Raw genomic sequence first — 19016 nt, 5'->3', positions numbered from 1 at the left:
GCCCAAAGCATCACTACTGTGCCACCAGCGTTCCTCTCTGACCGTCTTTAAGGGACATGATAGCTTTGCTGTCAGACAGCGAACACTGGGGAATCAATTATGGCAGATGCAGCTAGGTTAATATGCAATAACCTATTATTTTATCTCCCTTTTGACCCATTTTAATATTGTTTCCATTTTTAACATTTTCTGCTTTCACTTTGATTGAGGAATTTTTTGCTTTGTCTAGTAATTGGTGCACTGTTTTCTTGTTTGCTTGCTCTGACTGCTTTTGTATGAATGTATTTTGTTTTATATGATTTTCTGTATATGAAATCAAGGATAGGTAGATCTTTAGAAACAGTACCTGGATTGGGACATCACAGGGGAAGATGAGGGAGAGTGGAGAGCTAGCAACAATGAAAATGAGAAAAAGATGTTCAAAATTTATGGGATGATGACTGCACAAATCTCATTAATATGATTGAATAATTAAATTATATGATATGTGAAATATATGGCAATATGATTATTTTAAAAACTGATTATTGGCTCTCAGCTAAATCACAATTAAAATGTTTTTTAAGAGTAAAAAAAAAGAATTAGAAAAATTCCTCAAGTCAAACTAGAATTAAGATATAACATACCAAGATATTCGGAACATAACTAATGCAGTGGGAAGAGGTAAATTTGTACCCATAAATACACAAATTAAAAAAGAACCAAAACCAACACCTCAATACAGCTTGTTCAACAATTAGAAAAAGAGTAGCCAAATAAGTACGTAGGCTTCAGTAGGAAAAATAAACACTAGAGAAGAGAAAAACAAAACAGAAAAAAGAAAAATAATGTAAAGAATCAATAAACTAGAAGTTCATTTTTGAAAAAATTAATAAAATCAGCACCTACTGGCAAATCTAACAATGGAAAGAAGATACAAATAACATGAGTAAGAAATGAAATGCATAACATTACATCATAACCAATTGGAATAAAAAGGGAAATAAGTGAATATTGTGAAGAACGGTATTCCAATAAATTTGAAAATCTAGAAGATACGGACACATTTCTAGAAGCACAATACATGCTTACACTAACACAGGCTAATATAGAGAACTCTAGCAATTCCATAATGAAAGAAGAAATTGAAAACGTCATGAAAAAGAAATACTACCAACAACAGAGTCCTGCCCTGGACGGCTTCACTGGCAGTCTACCAAACATTCAGAGAAGAGCTGACTCCAATTTTACTCAAACTAATCCAGAGTATAGAAAAGCAATGAAAACTCCCAAATTCATTTTTATAAAACCATCACTAAACATCACTAAAAGAGAAAATTGTAGACTAATATCCTTCACAGAGGCACAGGAATGAACAAAATTGTAGCCAAAAATAATCCAATGGCATAAAAATAATCATAATACATCATTACCGTGCTAAGTAGAGTTCTCTAAGAAGCAAAACCAGTAACTCTTGTGTATGTATGCATATAGAAAGAGATTTAGGTCAAGAAAGGGCTCAGAAAGTTATGGAAGTGGGTTAAATTCAATCAGGTTCAAGTTCATGGGTTAGAGTAAACTGAAGACTGCTTCTGACTTCTGTAGCTATAGGAGCAGAAGAATGGGAAACAGGAAGACCACAGGCTGGTGAATGCGGAATTGAATGCATCTGAGATCAGCCAAATGAATCCATCCACGGTTGGCAATCCGCTGAGGTCCCTAGGACCAGCAGGTGGTATAACAGGAGGTGGAGAACCAGATGAAGGATCCAAATCCTGCAGTAGAAGTGAACTAGCTTCCATACACTGTCAATCTATACTAAGAGAAAGCCACACTCTAAATGAAACCTCCTTCAATTGTACCAACAATGTTACCAGATTAACTGCTTGGTTGCTTCACAGAATATCCCATCATGGAGTTGACAACACTATGCTACATGAGATCATGGGAGAAACTTGGTCCACCCACGCTGACATAAATCCTAGCCATCGCAAGGACCAAAACCAAACCAAACTTACTGCCATAAAGTCATTGCTGACTCATAGTGACCCATGTGGGTTTCTGAGACTGGAACTATTTACAGGAGTAGAAAGCTCAGTCTTTCTAGCACAGAGCTACTGGAGTTTTTGAATTGCCAACCATGGGAATTTCAGGCCAACACGTAAATCTATACCACCAGGGTTCCTCTCACAATGACCCAGTGGGATTCATTCTAGGGATTCATTCCAAGGACAATTCAACGTAAGAAAAGCAATCAGTATAACTTCCCACATAAATAAAACAGAGTAAAAGAACCACATTTGGAAGGATATTTGAAAAATTCCAACACTCAATAAGACATTCATCAAAATTGAGAAATTGTTCCACATAATGAAGGGCATAACACTATAAATTAGAGTTTATAGTGACTTGATACTAATAGGTATACAATGGCTAACATGAATCTCCGTGGAAACTGAAGGCATTTCCCTTGCAAATCAGAATCAAAATTACCTTTATCACCACTCTTACTCAATATTGGGCAGAAATCTTAGCCAAAACTATAAGGCATGAGAGAGAAATAAATGGCATCTAAATTGTTAAAGAAGAAGTAAAACCTAACTATATTGCAAATTATATGACCCTACACATTAAAAAAATTGCAAAGACTAAGCACAGAAATTACTGGAACTGATGGAAAGATTCAGTAAAGTGGTAAAGTACAAAATCAATGCTGAAAACTCAATCAGATTTCTTTACACAATGAGGACTCTGAAAGGGAAATCAGGAAAATGATGCCATTTAAAATAGCCACCCAGGCCAGCCCCAATCCCAACTATGTGGACAGCTTCCCCTCCCCCCAGAAGAATTTATTTCAGAGGACAGCCCTGAATCTGTACCTCCAGGAGAGGGCCATGTCTGCTGAGAGCACACAGGAGCAAAGGAAGGGCGAGGAAGAGAGAGTGGAGCACATCCTGGCCCACCAAGTCTTGAGGACGATATTCCCACTCAAAGTAGCCACTCCACAGAGAAGACCATATGGCCGACCCCACTATGAGACACGGCATCCCTCACTAACCCATAACCCTAAGGTGCACAACACTGGAGACACAGTGAGGAAATTCCGCTGGATCTGACCCCACCGCACCGAGGCAAAACACTAAGGGTGTGGAACACAACAGGAAGGGGAACAGAGCAAAGAAGTCCCCAGGGAATCCCAAAAATAGACTTTGGGACCAGGGCTTGGCGCTCCAACAGACTCAACTGGAAAACACTCCTAAAGTCCAACAAACAGTCCTTGAACTAACTATAAGCTTTTCTTTCCTGTTGCTGTGATTTGTTTTGATTTTTTTTGTCATTGACTTGTTGTTTTGTTTTATTTTGTTGCTTGGTTTTGCTCTGTCTTGTTTTTGTGCATGTTATTATCTCCACAGGTCTGTCTAAATAAGATAGGCTGGATGAACAATCTGGAGGAGAAAAAAACAGGATGGACAGTTCCAAGGGAACATGGGAGAGGAGGTAGTGGGGGGAAAGGTATAGGTGTTAGGTATTAACCAACTCAGGAACAAAGGAACAACAAGTGATCCAAATCGGTGATAAGGAGGGTGTAGGAGGCCTGGTAGGGTGTGATCAAGAGTAATGTAACCAAGAGGAATTACTGAAACCCAAATGAAGACTGAGCATGATAGTGGGACAAGAGGAAAGGCAAAGGAAATAAAGGAAAGAGCTGGGAGGCAAAGGGCATTTATAGAGGTCTAGAAAAAGACATGTACTTATGCAAATATATTTATATATGAGGATGGGGAAATAGATCTATGTGCATATATTTATAGGTTTAGTATTAAGGTAGCAGAAGGATATTGGGCCTCCACTCAAGTACTCCCTCAATGCAAGAATATTTTCTTCTATTAAATTGGCATTCTATGATGCTCACCTTCCCGACACAACCGCTGAAGACAAAGCGGGTGCATAAGCAAATGTGGTGAAGAAAGCTGATCGTGCCCGGCTATCAAAAGTTATAGCATCTGGGGTCTTAAAGGCTTGTAGGTAAATAAGCAGCCATCTAGCTCAGAAGCAAAAAGGCCCACATAGAGGAAGCACACCAGCCTATGCGATCACAAGGTGTTGAAGGGATCAGGTATCAGGCATCGTCAGAACAAAAAATTTTATCACAGTGAATGAGACAGGGAGTATGGAGTGGAGACGCAAAGCCCATTTGTAGGCCACAGGACATCCCCTTACAGAAGGATCTCAGGGACGAGACCAGCCAGTCAGGGTGCGATGTAGCAATGATGAAAAATACAGGGCAGAGGTTGTACACTGGTGCATATGAGGGCTGGAGATACAGGTAATCCAGGGTGGATGATACCTTCCGGACCAAGGGTGTGAGGGGCGATGCTGGGAGAGTGGAGGGTGAGTGGGTTGGAAAGGGGGAACTGATTACAAGGACCCACATGTGACCTCCTCCCTGGGAGAGGGACGGCAGAGAAGGGGGGGTGGAGGGAGACTCCGGATGGGGCAAGATATGACAAAATAACGATGTATAAATTACCAAGGGCACATGAGGGAGGGGGGAGCGGGGAGGGAGGGAAAAAAAAGGAGGACCTGATGCAAAGGGCTTAAGTGGAGAGCAAATGCTTTGAGAATGATTGGGGCAGGGAATATATAGATGTGCTTTATACGATTGATGTATGTATATGTATGGATTGTGATAAGAGTTGTATGAGTCCCTAATGAAATGTAAAATAAAGAAAAGAGGAGAAAAAAAAAGAAAATGATTAGGGCAAAGACTGTACAGATGTGCTTTATACAATTGATGTATGTATATGTATGGACTGTGATAGGAGTTGTATGAGCCCCTAATAAATTGTTTAAAAAAATACAACTCTCCTCTAGTTCCTAAATGCTTCCTCCCCCCACTATCATGATCCCAACACTACCTTGAAAGTCTGGCTAGACAAGAGGATGTACACTGGTACAGAAAGGAACTGGAAACACGGGGAATCCAGGGCAGATGATCCCTTCAGGACCAGTGCTGTGAGTCACAACACTGAGAAGGTAGAGGTAGGGTAGGTTGGAAGGGGGAAACCAATTACAAGGATCTACATGTGACCTCCTCTCTGGGGGACGGACAACAGAAAAGTGGGTGAAGGGAGACGTCAGACAGTGTAAGATATGACAAAAATAATAATTTATAAATTATCAAGGGTTCATGAGGGAGTGGGGAGGGAGAGGAAAAAATGAGGAGCTGATGCCAGGGGCTTAAGTGGAGAGCAAATGTTTTGAGAATAATGAGGGCAATGAATGTACAAATGTGCTTTACACAATTGATGCATGTATGGACTGTGATAAGATTGTATGAGGTCCTAATAAAACGATTAAAAATAAAAAATGAGGAGCTGATACCAAAGGCTCAAGTAGAGAGCAAATGTTTTGAGAACAATGATAGCAAAAAAATATACAAATGTGCTCGACACAATGGATCTATGTATGGATTGTGATGAGTTGTACAAACCCCCAATAAAATGATTTTTTTTAACAATTTATTGGGGCTGATACAATTCTTTTCACAGTTCATACATATACATACATCAATTGTATAAAGCACATCTGTACAGTCTTTGCCCTAATCATTTTTTTTCTCTTTTCTTCTTTTACATTTTATTAGGGACTCCAACAACTCTTACCACAATCCATACATATACATACATCAATTGTATAAAGCACATCCATACATTCCCTGCCCCAATCATTCTCAAGGCATTTGCTCTCCACTTAAGCCCCTTGCATCAGGTCCTCTTTTTTTTCCCCCCTGCCTCCCCTTTCCCCCCTCCCTCATATGCCCTTGGTAATTTATACCTCGTTATTTTGTCATATCTTGCCCTATTCGGGGTCTCCCTTCCCCCCTTCTCTGCTGTACCTCTCCCAGGGAAGAGGTCACATGTGGCTCCTTGTAATCAGTTCCCCCTTTCCAACCCACTCACCCTCCACTCTCCCAGCATCGTCCCTCACGCCCTTGGTCCTGAAGGTATCATCCACCCTGGATTCCCTGTACCTCCAACCCTCATATGTACCAGTGTACAGCCTCTGTCCTATCCAGCCCTGCAAGGTAGAATTCGGATCATGGTAGTTGGGGGGAGGAAGCATCCAGGATCTGGGGGAAAGCTGTGTTCTTCATCGATACTACCTCACACCCTAGTTAACCCATCTCCTCTCCTAAGCCCCTCTATGAGGGGATCTCCATTGGCCGACACTTGGGCCTTGGGTCTCCACTCTGCACTTCCCCCTTCATTTAATATAATATATATATACACATACATATATACATATACACATATATACACATACATACACACACTTATATCTTTTTTTTTTTTGCATGATGCCTTATATCTGGTCCCTTGGGCACCTCGTGATCGCACTGGCCGGTGTGCTTCTTCCATGTGGGCTTATTTGTTTCTGAGCGAGATGGCCGCTTGTTCACCTTCAAGCCTTTAAGACCCCAGACACTATCTCTTTTGATAGCCGGGCACCATCAGCTTTCTTCACCACATTTGCTTGTGCACCCATTTGTCTTCAGCGATCCTATCATGGAGGTGTGTAGTCTATGATATGATTTTTTGTTCTTTGATGCCTGGTAACTGATCCCTTTGGGACCACTCGATCACACAGGCTGGTGTGTTCTTCCATGTGGACTTTGTTGCTTCTGAGCTAGATGGCCGCTTATTTATCTTCAAGCCTTTAAGACCCCAGTCACTATCTCTTTTGATAGCCGGGCACCATCAGCTTTCTTCACCACATTTACTTGTTCACCCACTTTGGCTCCAGCCGTTGTGTCGGGAGAGTGAGCATCATAGAGTTCCAATTTAATAAAAGAAGGTATTCATGCATAGAGGGAGTGTTTGAGTAGAGGCCCAAGGTCCTTCCGCCACCTTAATACTTGACCTATAAATATCGACACAAAGATCTATTTCCCCAACCTCCTATATATATTTGCATGTACATGTCTTTGTCTAGACCTCCATGAATGCCCTTTGACTCCTAGCTCTTTCCTCCATCTCCCTTGACCTTCCTCCTGCCCTACTACCATGCTTCATCGCCACCTGGGCTAGAGTATACCTCTTCTCTAAGCAACCTTACCCTTGATCATTTCCCATCAGGCCTGCCACTCCCCCTTCTCTACCCTTTGGGGTCCCATGTTTTTCCCTTGTCCCTGGGTTTGTTAACACCACTTCCTTACCCCCCCTACCCCCCACCCCAAGTCCCCCCGGAACTGTCGGTCCCGTTGTTTTTCATCCAGATAGTTCATCCAGCCTGTCCTATTCAGACAGACCTGTGGAGTCACTAACATGCACGAAAACTAGACAGAGGAACACAAAGCAACAGTATACAACCAGACAACAAAACAACCAAAACAAACCACTGAAAAAGAACAGAACAAAACAGTTCACAAGAGAAAAGCTTGTAGTTAGTTCAGGGATCTTTGCTGGCCCTTAGGAGCGTTTTCCAGTCCAGTCTGTTGGGGCACCACTCCCTGGCCCCAAAGTCCACTTTCAGCATTCCCTGGGGACCTTGCCACTCCATTCCCTTGCTGTTCCGCTGCACTCCCCCAGTGATTTGCCTCGGTGTGGTGGGATCAGGTCAGGTGCAATTCCCACACTGTGTCTCCGGTGCTGTCCCCTGTATCGCCCTTAGTCACTGAGGGGCATCATGTCTCATAGTAGGGCCAGCCATGTTGTTCTCTCTGTGGACTGGCTGCTCTACTCAGGAACATCATCATCACGGCCTGGTGGGCCAGGCTGTGCTCCACTCTCTCCTCCTGCCCCTTCATCTGCTCCCGTGTGCTCTGATCAAATATGTCCATCTCCCATAGCTGCAGGGTCAATGTCGTCCTTTGGAACAAGTTCTTTTCGGGGGAGGGGCAGGAATCCACTTAATTTATGGTGCTGGGGCCAGCCTCCCAGACCTCTCCACCGGTTCCCTCCTCCACGCCGGGATATTGCATTCACACCTTGCGACACTGGGTTGAAGTCTGGTCCCTCTTTCCCTGTGGAGATATAAACCATACCCTCCCCTTGGGTGGATTAATGCCCCATTTCTGTCATGCTGATTGTACTTACCTCAGGGGACTCGTGTTGTACCTGTCCCTTTGGGTCTGGCTTACCTCGCTTAACATAATTCCTTCCAGCTCTTCCCATGAAATAACGTGTTTCATGTGCTCATCGGTGCTTTTTAGTGCTGCATAATACTCCATTGTGTGTATGTGCCAAAGTTTGCTAATCCACTCGTCTATCGATGGAAACTTAGGCTGTTTCCAAGTCTTTGCTATTGTGAATTGTGCCGCAATAAACATTGGAGCGCATATGACTGGTCGTGTTTTATTTGCTGCTTCAACCGGGTATATGCCCAGTAGAGGGATGGCTGGGTCGTAAGGTAGATCAATTTCCATTTTCTTTAGGTATCGCCAGATTGCTTTCCACAGTGTCTGTACAAATCTGCACGACCACCAGCAGTGGAGGAGGGTTCCTATTTCACCACAGCCCCTCCAACACTTGTTGCTCTCTGATTTACTGATCTGAGCTAGCCTGAGGGGTGTTAGGTGGTATCTCATGGTTGTTTTGATTTGCATTTCTCTTATGGCAAGGGACTTCGAGCACTTTCTCATATATTTATTGGCCATATTGATCTCCTCTCTAGTGAAAGTTCTTCTCATTTCTTTTGCCCACTTCCTTAGGGGGTTAACTGTTTTCCTCTTTTTGCAGGTCATGATGGTGTTGTAGATTTTAGTAATGAGCCCTTTGTCTGACGTGTCATTACTAAAAATCTTCTCCCAGTCTGTGGGTTGCCTTGTCACCCTCTTGGCAAAGTCTTTCGAGGTGCACAGGTGTTTTATTCTTATTAGATCCCATTTGTCGATTTCCAGATCACCTGTGTGTGTCCCCTTCCCTGTTGCAGTGAGCCTATGTGCTCCCTGGGCCAGTGCTCTGAGATTAGTCCTGATTCCCTCCTTAATGGTCCTGATGGTTTGGGGTTTGACTTCTAGATCTGTGATCCACCTTGAGTGTATTCTTGTGCATGGGGTGAGGTAGATGTCTTGTTTCAACTTTCTACATGTGGATATCCATTGTTTCCAGCACCACTTATTAAAGAGGGCATCTGCTTCCCACTTGACGTTTTTGGGACCCTTGTCGAAGATCAGTTGTCTATATGCTGATGATTTTACTCCTGGGCTTTCTATTCTTTTCCACTGGTCTGAGTGTCTATCATTGTGCCAGTACCATGCTGTTTTGACCACTGTAGCTGTGTAGTAGGCATTAAAATCAGGTAGGGCGAGTCCTCCAATTGTGTCCTTCTTCTTGAGGAGTTCTCTGCTAATTCTGGGTTTCTTCCCTCTCCATATGAAGTTGGTGGTCAGTTTTTCCAATTCTTTGAAGAAGGTTGATGGTAATTGGATTGGTATAGCATTGAACTTGTAGAGTGCTTTAGGAAGAACTGTCATCTTTACTATGTTCAGCCTACCTAACCATGAGCAGGGGAGCTTCATCCATTTGTGAAGGTCACTTTTGGTTTCCTGTAATAGGGTTTTATATTTATGCTTATATAGGTCTTTAGTATTTTTTGTTAAGTATATTCCTAGGTATTTCAGTTTGTTCTTGGCTACTGTGAAGGGTACTTCCCTCTTAATCGCCTCTTCCATGGCCCTGTCCGATGTGTATAGAAACCCTACCGACTTCTGTTTATTGATCTTGTATCCTGCTACTCTTCCGTATTCCTCTATTGCTGTAAGTATTCCAACTGTGGAGTTTTGGGGGTCTTCAATGTATAGGATCATGTCATCTGCAAATAACGATAGTTTCACCTCCTCCTCTCCCAACTGGATCCCTTTGATGTCCTTCCGCTGTCTTATGTTGTTAGCCAGAACCTCCAAAACGATATTGAATAGAAGAGGGGACAGGGGGCATCCTTGTCTTGTACCCTTTTTCAGTGGTATTGTTCTTGTCTTTTCTCCATTGACTATGATGTTGGCTGTTGGTCTTTCATAGATAGCTTGTATGAGCTTGAGGAACTTACCTTCCAATCCTATCTTCATGAGTGTTTTGATTAGGAATGGGTGCTGGATGTTGTCAAATGCTTTTTCTGCATCTATGGATATTATCATATGGTTTTTATCCTTTTTCTTCTCGATGTGGTGTATGATATTGATGGATTTTCGGATGTTAAACCATCCCTGCATTGCTGGGATGAATCCTACTTGGTCGTGGTGAATGATATGTTTGATGTTCCTTTGTATTCTATTGGCCAATATTTTGTTAAGGATTTTTGCATCTATGTTCATTAGAGATATTGGTCTATAATTCTCTACACTTGTGGGGTCTTTTCCCTGTTTGGGTATCAAAGTAATGCTGGCTTCGTAAAATGAGTTTGGGAGCTTGCCGTTCTTTTCTATGTTATGGAATACTTTGTGGAGGATCGGTGTCAGCTCTTCCCTGAATGTTTGGTAAAATTCTGCTGTGTAGCCATCTGGCCCTGGGGCCTTTTTCCTTGGTAGGTTTTTGATGACACTCTCTATTTCTTCCTTCGCTATGGGTTTGTTGAGGTGCTTGATCTCTGTCTCAGATAATCTAGGGATAGATTGTTTTTCTAAATATTTATCCATGTCTTCCAGGTTTCTGAATTCATTAGAATACAAACCTTCATAGTACTTTGTGATTATCCTTTTTATCTCATTGGGGTCTGTTGTTATTGCCCCCGATTCATCCCTCATCCTGGCTATTGATGATTGTTCCTTTCTATCTTTGGTAAGCTTTGCCAGGGGAGTGTCAATTTTATTAATTCGTTCATAAAACCAGCTTCTAGTTGCGTTAATCCTTTGCATTGTTCTTTTGTCTTCCCACTGGTTTAACTCCGCCCTGATTTTTATTGTTTCTTTTCTCTTGCTATTGGAGGGGTAGTTCTGTTGACTCTGTTCTAGTTGTTGGAGGTTTTGTGTTAACATATCTGTCATACGCCTTTCTTCTTTTTTCATGTATGCATTCAGTGATATCAAGCTACCTCTGATAACTGTCTTTGCAGTGTCCCATAAGTTTTGATATGTTGTATGCTCGTTCTCATTAGTTTCTAGAAATTTCCTGATATCCTCTCTGATCTGGACCTTAACCCATTCATGTCGCAGGAGATCGTTGTTTATTCTCCAATTGGTGGCCCTTGCTTTTCTGGGTGCCCTTCTATTAATCTCCAGCTTTATGGCATGGTGGTCTGAGAAAGACGTCTGGATAATATCTATGTGTTTGAATTTACTCAGGCTGGCCTTGTGCCCCAGCATGTGATCTATTCTTGAGAAAGATCCGTGTGGATTGGAGAAGAATGTGAAACCTTTTGCTTTTGGATGAAAGGCTCTATAGATGTCTATCAGGCCCTGTTGCCTAATTACATTGTTTAGCTCTCTGGCCTCTTTGCTGAGCTTCTTTCCCTGTGACCTGTCTTTCTCTGATAGTGGAGTGTTGAAGTCCCCCACTATTATTGTTGTTTCCGTGATTTCTTCTGTCATTTTTTTAATAGTTTGTTTGACGAAATTTGCCGCACCATTATTAGGTGCGTAAATATTCAGTATGCTTATTGCTTCCTGGTTTACTGAGCCTTTGAGCATTATGTAATGTCCCTCTTTGTCTCTTTTTATGTTTTGGATCTTGAGATCCATTTTGTCGGAGATTAAGATAGCCACTCCTGCCTTCTTGGAGTTACCATTTGCTTGGTAAACTTTCTGCCAGCCCTTTATTCTCAGCATATGCTTGTCTGCTTGCTTAAGGTGTGTCTCTTGCAGGCAGCAGATTGATGGGTTATGTTTTCTAATCCAATCCTCCAGCCTCTTTCTTTTAACATATGAATTGAGCCCATTTGTATTCAAAGTGATTATTACAATCTCTGGCTTCATGGTTGCCATATTCTGTTTTGTGTTTTGGGTCTTTGCCTATCTTCCTTCATATCAGTGTACTGCGTTTGAGTGGAGGGTTTCTATCCTGTCCTCTTTTCCATCTGAGACCGTGTTGTCCTGGTACGTGTTGCTGGCATGTTGGCTTCTAGATGGAGATGGGCTATATGGTGGTCTCCTGGTGGTTCTAGTTGGAGCTTGATCTTCTGGCCATAGTGAGTCAGCCAGTATGTTCTGCAGGGTCGGGTGACTTGCAGTATATTTTTTGAGTTCTTCCTTGTCCTGGAAGACCCTTATCTTACCCTCTATCTTAATGGATAACTTGGCAGGGTATAGGATTCTGGGGGAGGCATTTTCATCTTTCAGTTTTTGGAAGATGTTGCTCCATTCTCTCCTCCTCTTCATGGTTTCAGCTGATAAGTCTGAGCATATCCTTACCTGCGCTCCTTTGTATGTGACTGTCTTCCTTTCTCTTGATGCTCGTAGAATTTTCTCTTTTTCCTCTAAGTTGGATAATTTTACAATTATATGCCTTGGCGTGTTCTTCTTGGTGTTTAGCTTAGCTGGCGTCCTCTCTGCTTCCTGTATGAGAGTCGGATTCTCCTTTGTTAGGTTGGGGAAATTTTCTTCCAGGAATTCCTTTGCTATCTTGGCGGTCGATTTGTGTGTTATGTTGTGTTCCGGTAGACCGATTATTCGAATATTATTCCTCTTCATAGCATCTGTCATTGATCTCAGGCTGTCTTCTGTTTCTTTAATTTTCCTATCTGATTGTTTTTTCTCGCTTGCTTCGTTTGGTTTGAGCGTCCTCGAGTTCACTGATACGGTTCTCAGCCTCCTCAAGCCTAGATATAGCTTCTGTGACCTTTTGTGTGGCCTCTGCTACCTCCTCTGTTAGTTTCTGCAGTTCCTTTTGGTGGATAGTATTCATCCCCTCTATTGTGGACTTCATCCCCTCTATTGTGCATTTCATCCCTTCTATCGTTGCATCCTTATTTTGGTTTGCTTCTCTTAGCTCCTGTATTACTGCAAGCAGAGTTCTGAAGATTTCCTTTTGTGGCTGATCTATATCTGTTTCTTCTATGAGTGACGTTAGGTCTGTTAAAGTGCCTCGTTTTTCTGATTTTTTTGTTGGGAGTGATGTGGTCTGTTGATTTTTCCTTGATCCTTTAATAGGCCCCATGCTTCTGGGAGACAGGAGTAACCTTATTGTGTGGAGGCTCAGGCCACTGTGCCGTCTCCTGGGGTGGCTGGGGCGGGCTGCGGCAGGCTTAGGGCTGGCACTGGGGACTCAACAGGGCCCCAGGTGGTGAGAGCTGGCTGGAGCTCACTGACGGCTCCTCAGGGACTGCAAAGCCGAGACCCAGGCTCCACTGCAGGTGGAGTGTTTGATCTGCCCGGGCTGTGAGCGGGCGCGGGGAGGCCCCTTGGATAGCTGCGCAGGCAGCTGCGGGACACTGCAGGGAACAATGGTGTTCGCTCTCCGCCCTTTTGGCGCGAAACCGCAGGGGGCAATGGCGCCCTTCCTCTGCTCAGGCTCAGAGTCGCGGCTGCCAGGGTCCCCGCAGCACCCTGGGGAGGGCACCTACTCTTGTGCCTTGCGCAGGGGGGGGCCCTTGGTGGGCAGACTCAACAGCGCGGGGAGCGGCGCTCCGCGGAAGCTCAGGGTCCGGGACAGGCGCGGGTTGAGCTATGGCTCCTGTTGGCGGGAAGTGCTCAGCGCAGGGTCCCCGCCAGGAGTGGAGCTGGCGCTAGGCTGCCAGGGGCTGGCGGGGGCGGGCGGGGGTGGGAGGCCAGCGCACGGAGGGCAGGTGGAGAGGTCCGCGGCGGTGCGGGTGGATGGTCCCCCGTGGGGGTCGCCAGACAACCTGCGGGTCCGCTCCCCTGAGCTTGGATGAATGGAGGGAGGGACGTGGGCCCGAGGGCAGATCGCTGCCCTGCGGGGAGAGGGGAACTGCGGGAGAGGAAAGCTTCTCTCCCAGTGGAGATCCGCGAGTGGGGAGTGGGGAGTGGGCCGCTGGAGTAGGCAGGGCAGGCAAGCGGCTCTGGGCTGGCGTCGGGTTTGGGGATGGAGCCAGTGAGCTCACGGCAGCTTAGTGGCCAGAGATGTCCCACTAGTCCGGTCCTCTTTCACCTAGACCCCTGCTCCGGACAAATACGTGGGGTAGGACTGGGGTGCTGTCCCAGGGGGATATTTCACTCACCAGACTCTTACTATTCAGCTACCTGGTCGCCAATCCCGCTTTGTTTGGAGGAGCTCTCAGAGTATGCGGGTGTCCCTGTCGGCCATCTTCCCCCTCTCCTCTAAAATGATTTTTTAAATGAAATTGGCTCCAGCTGGAGTGATACCACCATGTGAAGGTGTTTTCAAAATGTTCAAATAAGGTGGTGATAAATGATTTATGGGAATTAGGAAGACACACTAACTTGTTGTTTGGGGGACTAACTTGTTGTTTGATTAGAAGACTATATGGTCTGAGAACAGAACCTGCCTTTGTCTTGATTTTTATCCTTATAGTAGTAGACTTATACACTATTTGTCCTTTTGTGATGGACTACTTCACTCCACATAATGGTTTCCAGGTCCAGTCCAGTCATGAGTTATTTAGTGGTTTCACCTGTTTTTTTTTTTCAAGAATGCATAGTATTGCATTATGTGACCATTTGATTTTTGTATACGACCTTTATTTTGTTGAAGATTTTTCCTTATGTTCCTATTTTATCATAAATGGGTGTTGGATTTTATCTAATGCCTTTTCTGCATCTATTGATACAATCAAGTGGTTCTTACTCTTTTTCTTAATTATGTGGTACATTACATTAATTGTTTTACTAATATTAAACCATCCTCAAATCCCTAGTGTGAATCCCACTTGGTCATGGTTGGATTTTATTAGCAAGAATATTGTTTCTGTATACTGAGTTGTTATCTATACAGGTCTTTATCAGTAAGTGCCTCAAGTCCTCTTGGTTTTCAGCAAGCAAGATTGTGTCCTCTGCATATCACAGGTTGTTAATTACTGGTTAAAGAGATGGAAGTCATAACAACAACGAGATGAGATATCACTGCAGCCTTGATAGCAAACTTAAAAAGAAAAGACACAAAACAACAACTGCTGGTGTGAATGTAGAGAGATGAACCTTCCTACAGTGCTGGGGAGCTTGTAGAGTGATGCTACGCTGTGGGGAATGGTATGGAACTTCCTCAGTGAGTTGGAAATAGAAATACTGCATGAGCCAGCAATCTGACTACTGAACTAAGAGCCATGTCATATATAGATATATGCACACAGATGTTCATCACAGCATAGTCATAACAGAAAAAGATGGAAACAGCATAAATACCCATCAATGGGAAAAGAATGAACTATGGTACGTACACACAGTAGATTAACAATGAATCTGCAAAACACCTTGTAACAATGGCTGTACCTGAAGGACATTATGCTGGGTGAAATCAGTCAATCACAAAAGAACAAATAGTGTATGAGGCCACTATTAAAAAGCAAGAAAAGGTTTACACACTGAAAGAAACATTCTTTACTGGTGACTTAGGGTAGCGAGAAGTGGAGGGTAAAGTACTAAGTGAAGACACATTAACTTGGGGAAGGAAAAGGCAATATACAATAAGAGAGAGGTCAGCAAAACATGAAGGCCAAGGAGACACTGTGGGGGAACACACGAGTCAAAGGGCATAGAGGTGAATCTTGTATACACAATCTTGTAGCAGCAGTGTTGTCCCCATAGATGCAATGACAGGCACATAAGCCAAGCAAATGTGGGAAGGAGAAGGAGGCTATACTCAGGACTGTGTTTGGCAGAGGATATTTCTATGTAGGTATATGTACGGCAAATACATCCATGACTATAGTATGACATACGGGGTACAAAGTTATGCAAACTTTTTAGACTCAACGGACTCTCTTGAAAGAATGAGTGATTAGTCCTGGAGGCTTGGGACCATAGCCTCAGGGGACATTAGACCAAGGTCAATCTGCAAGTAACGTAGTTCACAAGACAATGTTCTATAGCCTATTTCCAGGAGTAACAACGGGGGTCTTAAAAGGAGCCTTCTAAGGTACAATTATTGATTTCTCCAGAGCAAAGAAGAACGGAGATGCATGGAAACAATCAATGGACTCTCCACAAACAGCAACTCCCAGGACCCTGAAGGCCAAAGAACTCTGTAACGGTATCACTACCAATGGTCTGATAAGGCTCACAATAGAAGGCCGCGGACGACTGGAGTGGGAGAAAAATGTGGAACAAAACTCAAAATCATATAAAAGCCTCACAGATTCAAGGGAGATTCGTGAAACCTCTGTGATTATGGCCCCTGAGATTAAGAAATCACCCTTTAGGTTAAGAATTTAAGTCACCTCCAATGCTCACTTTTTTAAGCAAAATAAAATAAAATAAAATAAACAGGTCTGTACAGTGGACAATATAGAGGTGTGAACTCCTTAGAATAATAAAATATTTGGGATTAAAAGCTCCATTGATCCAAGAATGAAGTTCATAAAGGTTAGGACAGAAGTGGGAAGGGAAACAGGAAACAGGGTGGAAAAGAGTTCGGTGATGTTACATTGTAGTGATGGCAATCAATGACAGCAAGATAAATGTGTGAGAGTTGTTGAACTGAAAACCGATTTGCTCTGTAAACCACTGTCCCTATTCACAATAAAAAGCTTTTAAAAAAAGAAAAGACAAGGTAAGAAGGGCTGCACAACTTGAAGATGTAATCAAGGTCACTAATTACAGCGCAGGATTGTAAACCGACATACATTGTGCTGTGTAGGAAGGAAACAAAATTAACTACTTTTTCTAAAGTCTGAGGTATACATGATTATGAATATAATTCTGAGAGAGACATTTAGAATAAACTGTATTTTTGGGGTCCAGAATATCAAGGACTGAATAAAAAAAATTGGTAAGAATAGTTAAAGTAGAATAAAAAGAAAATGCTAGCAAAATATAGAGATAAATCTAAATAATGAGAAACATGATTATGAAATTAATATTGGAGAAAATTATTTGTGTAGATGATGGTTCTTTAAATGAGAACCCTTTTAATATCTTAAATGCATTGAAAACAATGAGTAAGTAGAAAGAGTAGAAGGGGAAATACTAAATCCAATATTTTTTTAATTTCCCCATATTTTATATAATGAATTTGTTGCCTTTATCAGTACTATTAAGCAAGTGCTTACATAATAACAATAATTGGTATACTAAAAGATATGGTAAGGCAGAGTAAGCATCAAAGTTCATGGAGCTTGTCTTCAGCCATCTAAGATTGCTCCTAAGTGCCAATGTGCCTGCCTACACAGTAAGAACTAAATAAGAGCTTAAAAATACTTGGAACTCACCAGCAAGATGCTCTCCCAAGACATCCAGCGGATAGGGAGCACGGCCCTGCCCTGGATCCGGTAGTAATCGCCACTGTACAGGTTTCTGCTCATTCCAAAGTCAGCTATCTTGATGGTGTAGTTTTTACCCACTAAACAGTTTCGTGTGGCCAAATCTCGGTGGACAAAATTAAGAGAGGAAAGATATTTCATGCCAGAAGCAATCTGGGTAGCCATAAACTTCAGGTTGAAATAACTAAGGAAATAGAAAAGCAAAAAGAAAGTAAGCAGAAATCCATGCAATGCACACATATTAAAACCTCAGCATCCCTGTTCTATTGCATGTATTGCATTGAAACCCTCAAAGGGTAACTGCTCCATTATCTACTATCCTGAATCCTCCCCCACCACCCCAGAACAAGGATGAACATTTAGGTTCACAACTCCCCATCTTCAGCACCTGGGATTGTCTCATGACCACAGGAAAGAGATGGAAGACCTGATGTATTTACCTGACTGTGGATCCATTGCAGGAGGAAACCCTGGAGGGCTCGTGGCGGGAGAGAAACTGATTGAGGTCCCCGTTCTCCATGTACTCAGTGATCATGCAGAGAGGGTCATCAGTGATGCACACAGCTAAGAGGCGGATAATGTTTGGGTCCTTGAGCCGGGACATGATCTTTATCTCCTTAAGAAAATCATTCCTTTGGGGGACACAGATATAGATAAACCCAGTGGTTGCCAAGGTTAGACTCAAGAGGGGGAAAGAATATACAGCAAAGTTTTTTCCTACCCATTGCACTAAGCCTTGTTTCCATTCAGATAGTCTTGGCAAGGGCACAGATATGGGCACCTGGAACAATCTCGCTCTACTTGTCCTGGGACAAGGCTCATCTTGGCTCAACTGTGACAGTTTTAAGAATAAGACCATGTAGCCCCAGTATCTAACACCACTAAAAAGCGATGCATTCTTTGCTGAATCAAAATGAAACTTTTTGAAACATGGGATGGTATAAGTTAAGGCAAAATAATAATAATAATATACTGAGGGTTTAGGGGGGTGGTAGGGCAGGGGGGAGAGGGGATAAAAGGCACCTGATATCAAGGAGTTCAAGAAGAGAAGAATATGTATTGAAAATGATGAAGGTAGCAATTGTACAAAAATGCTTGATTTAATGGAACTATGGATTATAATAATATCTGTAAGAGCTCCTAATGTTTTTTAAAATGTTTTTTTAATGAAAATTTTCACCAAAAATGATAAGTGCACTAGGAATATTTGCCATCTTTATTAAAAAACACATAGAATCATTCAACTAACAAATGAATAACCTTTTTTCTATGAGTAATCACCCTCTGGTAAACTGAGAATTCATTATTATTTTGATACTGGTTTTTTTTCATGTAAGGTACACCAGTAGTCAATTGCAATGTACATTTGGTAGCCTGTTGAAAGCAACACGACTTTAAGGCTCTGGTTGTCATTAAAAAAAAAAAGTCTTACTTGTCCAAGGCTCTTAACTATTTGGGTACATGGTAACAGCCACCCTTGAATCCTAAAATGAGCCATAAATTTGCCAGTAGGAAAATTTCAGTTAGTGAAAACTTTAGCTCATACTCCCCAGACTATAGGAGCAGACCCTCGACTTTGCTAACAATTTTACACAAAGTCATACTATACCCCTATAAACCCCTTGGAATACATGAGGTCCCAATGCAAGATCTCCTCTTTACTTCTCCCTACAGCCCCAAACAGGGGATCCCGTGGTTTGACAGGACCC

At 42.7% G+C, this 19016-nt stretch overlaps 1 protein-coding gene across 1 annotated transcript in view; it reads right to left on the bottom strand.

Moving 5' to 3' along the window:
* Positions 1–19016, bottom strand: part of DDR2 (discoidin domain receptor tyrosine kinase 2) — a 202527-nt gene that overhangs the window by 12260 nt on the left and 171251 nt on the right. The window contains exons 15-16 of the mRNA XM_075564177.1: positions 17748–17939; positions 17257–17491 (exon numbers count right to left, since the gene is read on the bottom strand). Of these exons, the coding sequence (XP_075420292.1) occupies positions 17257–17491; positions 17748–17939 (427 nt within the window). The remainder of the gene's footprint in view (positions 1–17256; positions 17492–17747; positions 17940–19016) is intronic.

Source organism: Tenrec ecaudatus, chromosome 1 (genome assembly GCF_050624435.1).
Source record: "Tenrec ecaudatus isolate mTenEca1 chromosome 1, mTenEca1.hap1, whole genome shotgun sequence".
NCBI classification, from domain to species: Eukaryota; Metazoa; Chordata; class Mammalia; order Afrosoricida; family Tenrecidae; genus Tenrec; species Tenrec ecaudatus.
This window is presented reverse-complemented; position numbering and strand designations above follow the sequence as displayed.